The 2,588-nt window shown below is 48.3% G+C and overlaps 1 protein-coding gene across 1 annotated transcript; it reads left to right on the plus strand.

Moving 5' to 3' along the window:
- The first annotated feature begins 247 nt into the window (after positions 1–247).
- Positions 248–2,368, plus strand: LOC104519444 (mast cell protease 1A). The gene is given in 5 exon segments (XM_029083918.1): positions 248–302; positions 711–864; positions 1,362–1,504; positions 1,622–1,878; positions 2,189–2,368. Coding segments are annotated over 5 exon segments (789 nt in total).
- The last annotated feature ends 220 nt before the right edge of the window (positions 2,369–2,588 follow it).

Genomic DNA, 2,588 nt, shown 5'->3' on the forward strand with positions numbered 1-2,588 from the left:
GGGTACTGGACACTCTGGGTACTCTGAACAAGCCTGTATTTCTCCAGTTTTTGGAGAAGATGGTGACATGAACCACTCAACAAACCACAGCTTGAAGTTAGTGAGAACAAAAGCAGCAAATTACACAAGCTGATAGCAGGCTGAGGTTTCCTGTTTCAGCCCCAAATTTCATATGTATAAACTGTTATTCTGTACCTGCCTCCTCCCTGGCCATAACTGTCTTGGCTCTTCAAGACAGTGGTAGAAGATGCTGCTTCTCCTGCTCACAAGTGCTTTTCTCCTTATCCCATGGACTGGGGCTGGTGAGTACAGAGAGATGGGATTTAGTTGAGGACCTGCAAGGGCAGAAATGGGCACTGAGTAGGAAACCTATCTGGTACTTGCCTTGCCTTTTCTCGTATCTCTACTCTCTATTTATATATCTTTGCCCAGACTGTGCCTGAAACCAGTGACACATTACAGGTACTAGTGTAGTGCCCTTTGACAGCATTTTAGTCACACAGAGTCAGGAGTGGTCAGACATCCTTGGGAAGTGGTGTTTGTTTTTCTATCCATCGTGCATAAGCAATGCATTGGACAGCCCAAGGAACGAGAGTTATTGGCATCATTGGTGTATGACATCAGAGGGTGACCCTCTCTCCTCATGAAGCTCCGAACATGGTGGGATGTAGCAGCATATGATATATTAACACTTCTCATCTCTCTTTCAGGAAGGATCATTGGTGGACGCGAAGCTAAGCCCCATTCCAGGCCCTACATGGCTTCTTTATCAATTAGAAATGAGTCAGGTATATACCTATGTGGAGGGTTCTTGTTTCGCCAAGATGCAGTGCTCTCAGCAGCTCACTGTGTGGCTGGAAAAGGGTAAGGCCCTGTCTTTCTTGTACATGGGTTATTTTCAAGTCTCACATAGTCATGAAGAGCCAGAGTCCTGGTTGGAGGTGAAAGAGAACTCTATGTCTCTTCAGGCACAGCAGGGCTCTCTGTGAGATGAGTCACCCCCTGTGAGTTGCAGGAACTTTCTGTCAGGGGCTGTGTGCCCCTGGGGACAGGACTCCTTGGCAGTGGTCTCCTGGTCCATGGTTCCTATCATGGGTCACAACTATTGTTGGAGAAGAGAGACAGTGTCTCCTATTCCCTGCTTCTCTTTTGTCTTCAGAATGGGATACCTCAGACCTACATCAGCATGGCGTAAGGGCCCTTCAGATAAATTGTATAAGGAACCCAGGATACAGGGGGCAACTTGCCTAGAACTAATCTCTGGGGAGGTGTATCCCACCACCCACTCCCTCAAACCACCTGCCACAGGGGCCGTATCACTGTGGTCACTGCAGCTGGAACATGTTGGTGTTTCCTGGCAGGAAAGTGACTATCAGTGTGACCCTGGGAGCCCACAACAGAAGTAAGAAAGAGCTGAGCCAGCAGAAGTTCCATGTTGGTCACTGGGTCATCCACCCCAGCTATTCAAGAGATACCTTTGAAAATGACATCATGCTGCTTGAAGGTATTCTCTCACACATCCTTGCTGACTGAAGGATCTCCTGGTGCTCGCTTCCCCAGCCCCATGAACTTGTTCCCATTCCTTTGCCTGCTCTAACCCTATGTTCTCTCTGCTTGGCAGCTAAAGCCAAGGGCCAAGATGACTAAGTGAGTCGTATCACCTTGCCCAGTCACAATGAAAGTGTGGAACCAGGAACTACATGCAAAGTGGCTGGCTGGGGAGAGACATCGATGACGGGTGACAAGACTAGTGTGCTGATGGAGGTGGACCTGAAGGTACAGAGTGAGGAACTCTGTAAGAAGTCTTTCAAAAAGAGCTATCTGTCGCAATCTAAGATCTGCGCTGGTGATAAGGATGGCAAAAAATCAACTTACTGTGTGAGTGTTGTTTTGGGCTCCGAGCATGGAATGAGGTTGGGATTAAACAGTCAGGTTGGTTCTCATGTAGGAGATCAAGGGGATTAAAATGAATTAGATTCTTGAGGACAATGTGCTGAGGCTCCTCTCAGGAGCCTGAATTGCTTCATGAATGGGCCTAGAGGAGTTGTAAGGCAGTTGGGTCTGGAGGGAGATGGTTGAAAGAGGAGGTTCTTCACATGGAGGGAGGCAAGAGGGACAGTTTCTTCCTTAGGGCAGGAGAAGATGTGCTCTGACATGTCTGACCCCTCCCACTCCTTTTACCTCACAGGGTGATTCTGGTGGCCCATTAGTTTGCAATGGGAAGGCTCACGGCATTGTTTCTTATGGACACAGAAATCACACCTTCCCTAAAGTATTTACCAGAGTCTCCTACTTTGAACCCTGGATACGTGAAGAGCTGAGGAAGTCTGTGCCTCAAGACCTACCTGACTCTCCCTCCTCTGACTAAAATGCTCGGTACGCCATTTCCACAATGCATCAAGCATCTGCTGATGCTCAGAGGCTTCCAAGGGCAGCTGAAATGAAGTCAGGGATCCTCCCAAAATGCAGGTCCCAGGCATGTACACTTTCATAATACTGCTGCCCAGCTGTGCTAATGCCTGCTCTACTTTCTGGCCACCAATAAAATCATGTTCCAACTTGCTTGTATGTGCAGCCTTCCTGGGAAC

This window comes from Antrostomus carolinensis, unplaced genomic scaffold (assembly GCF_000700745.2).
Source record: "Antrostomus carolinensis isolate BGI_N321 unplaced genomic scaffold, ASM70074v2 scaffold12902, whole genome shotgun sequence".
NCBI lineage: Eukaryota > Metazoa > Chordata > Aves > Caprimulgiformes > Caprimulgidae > Antrostomus > Antrostomus carolinensis.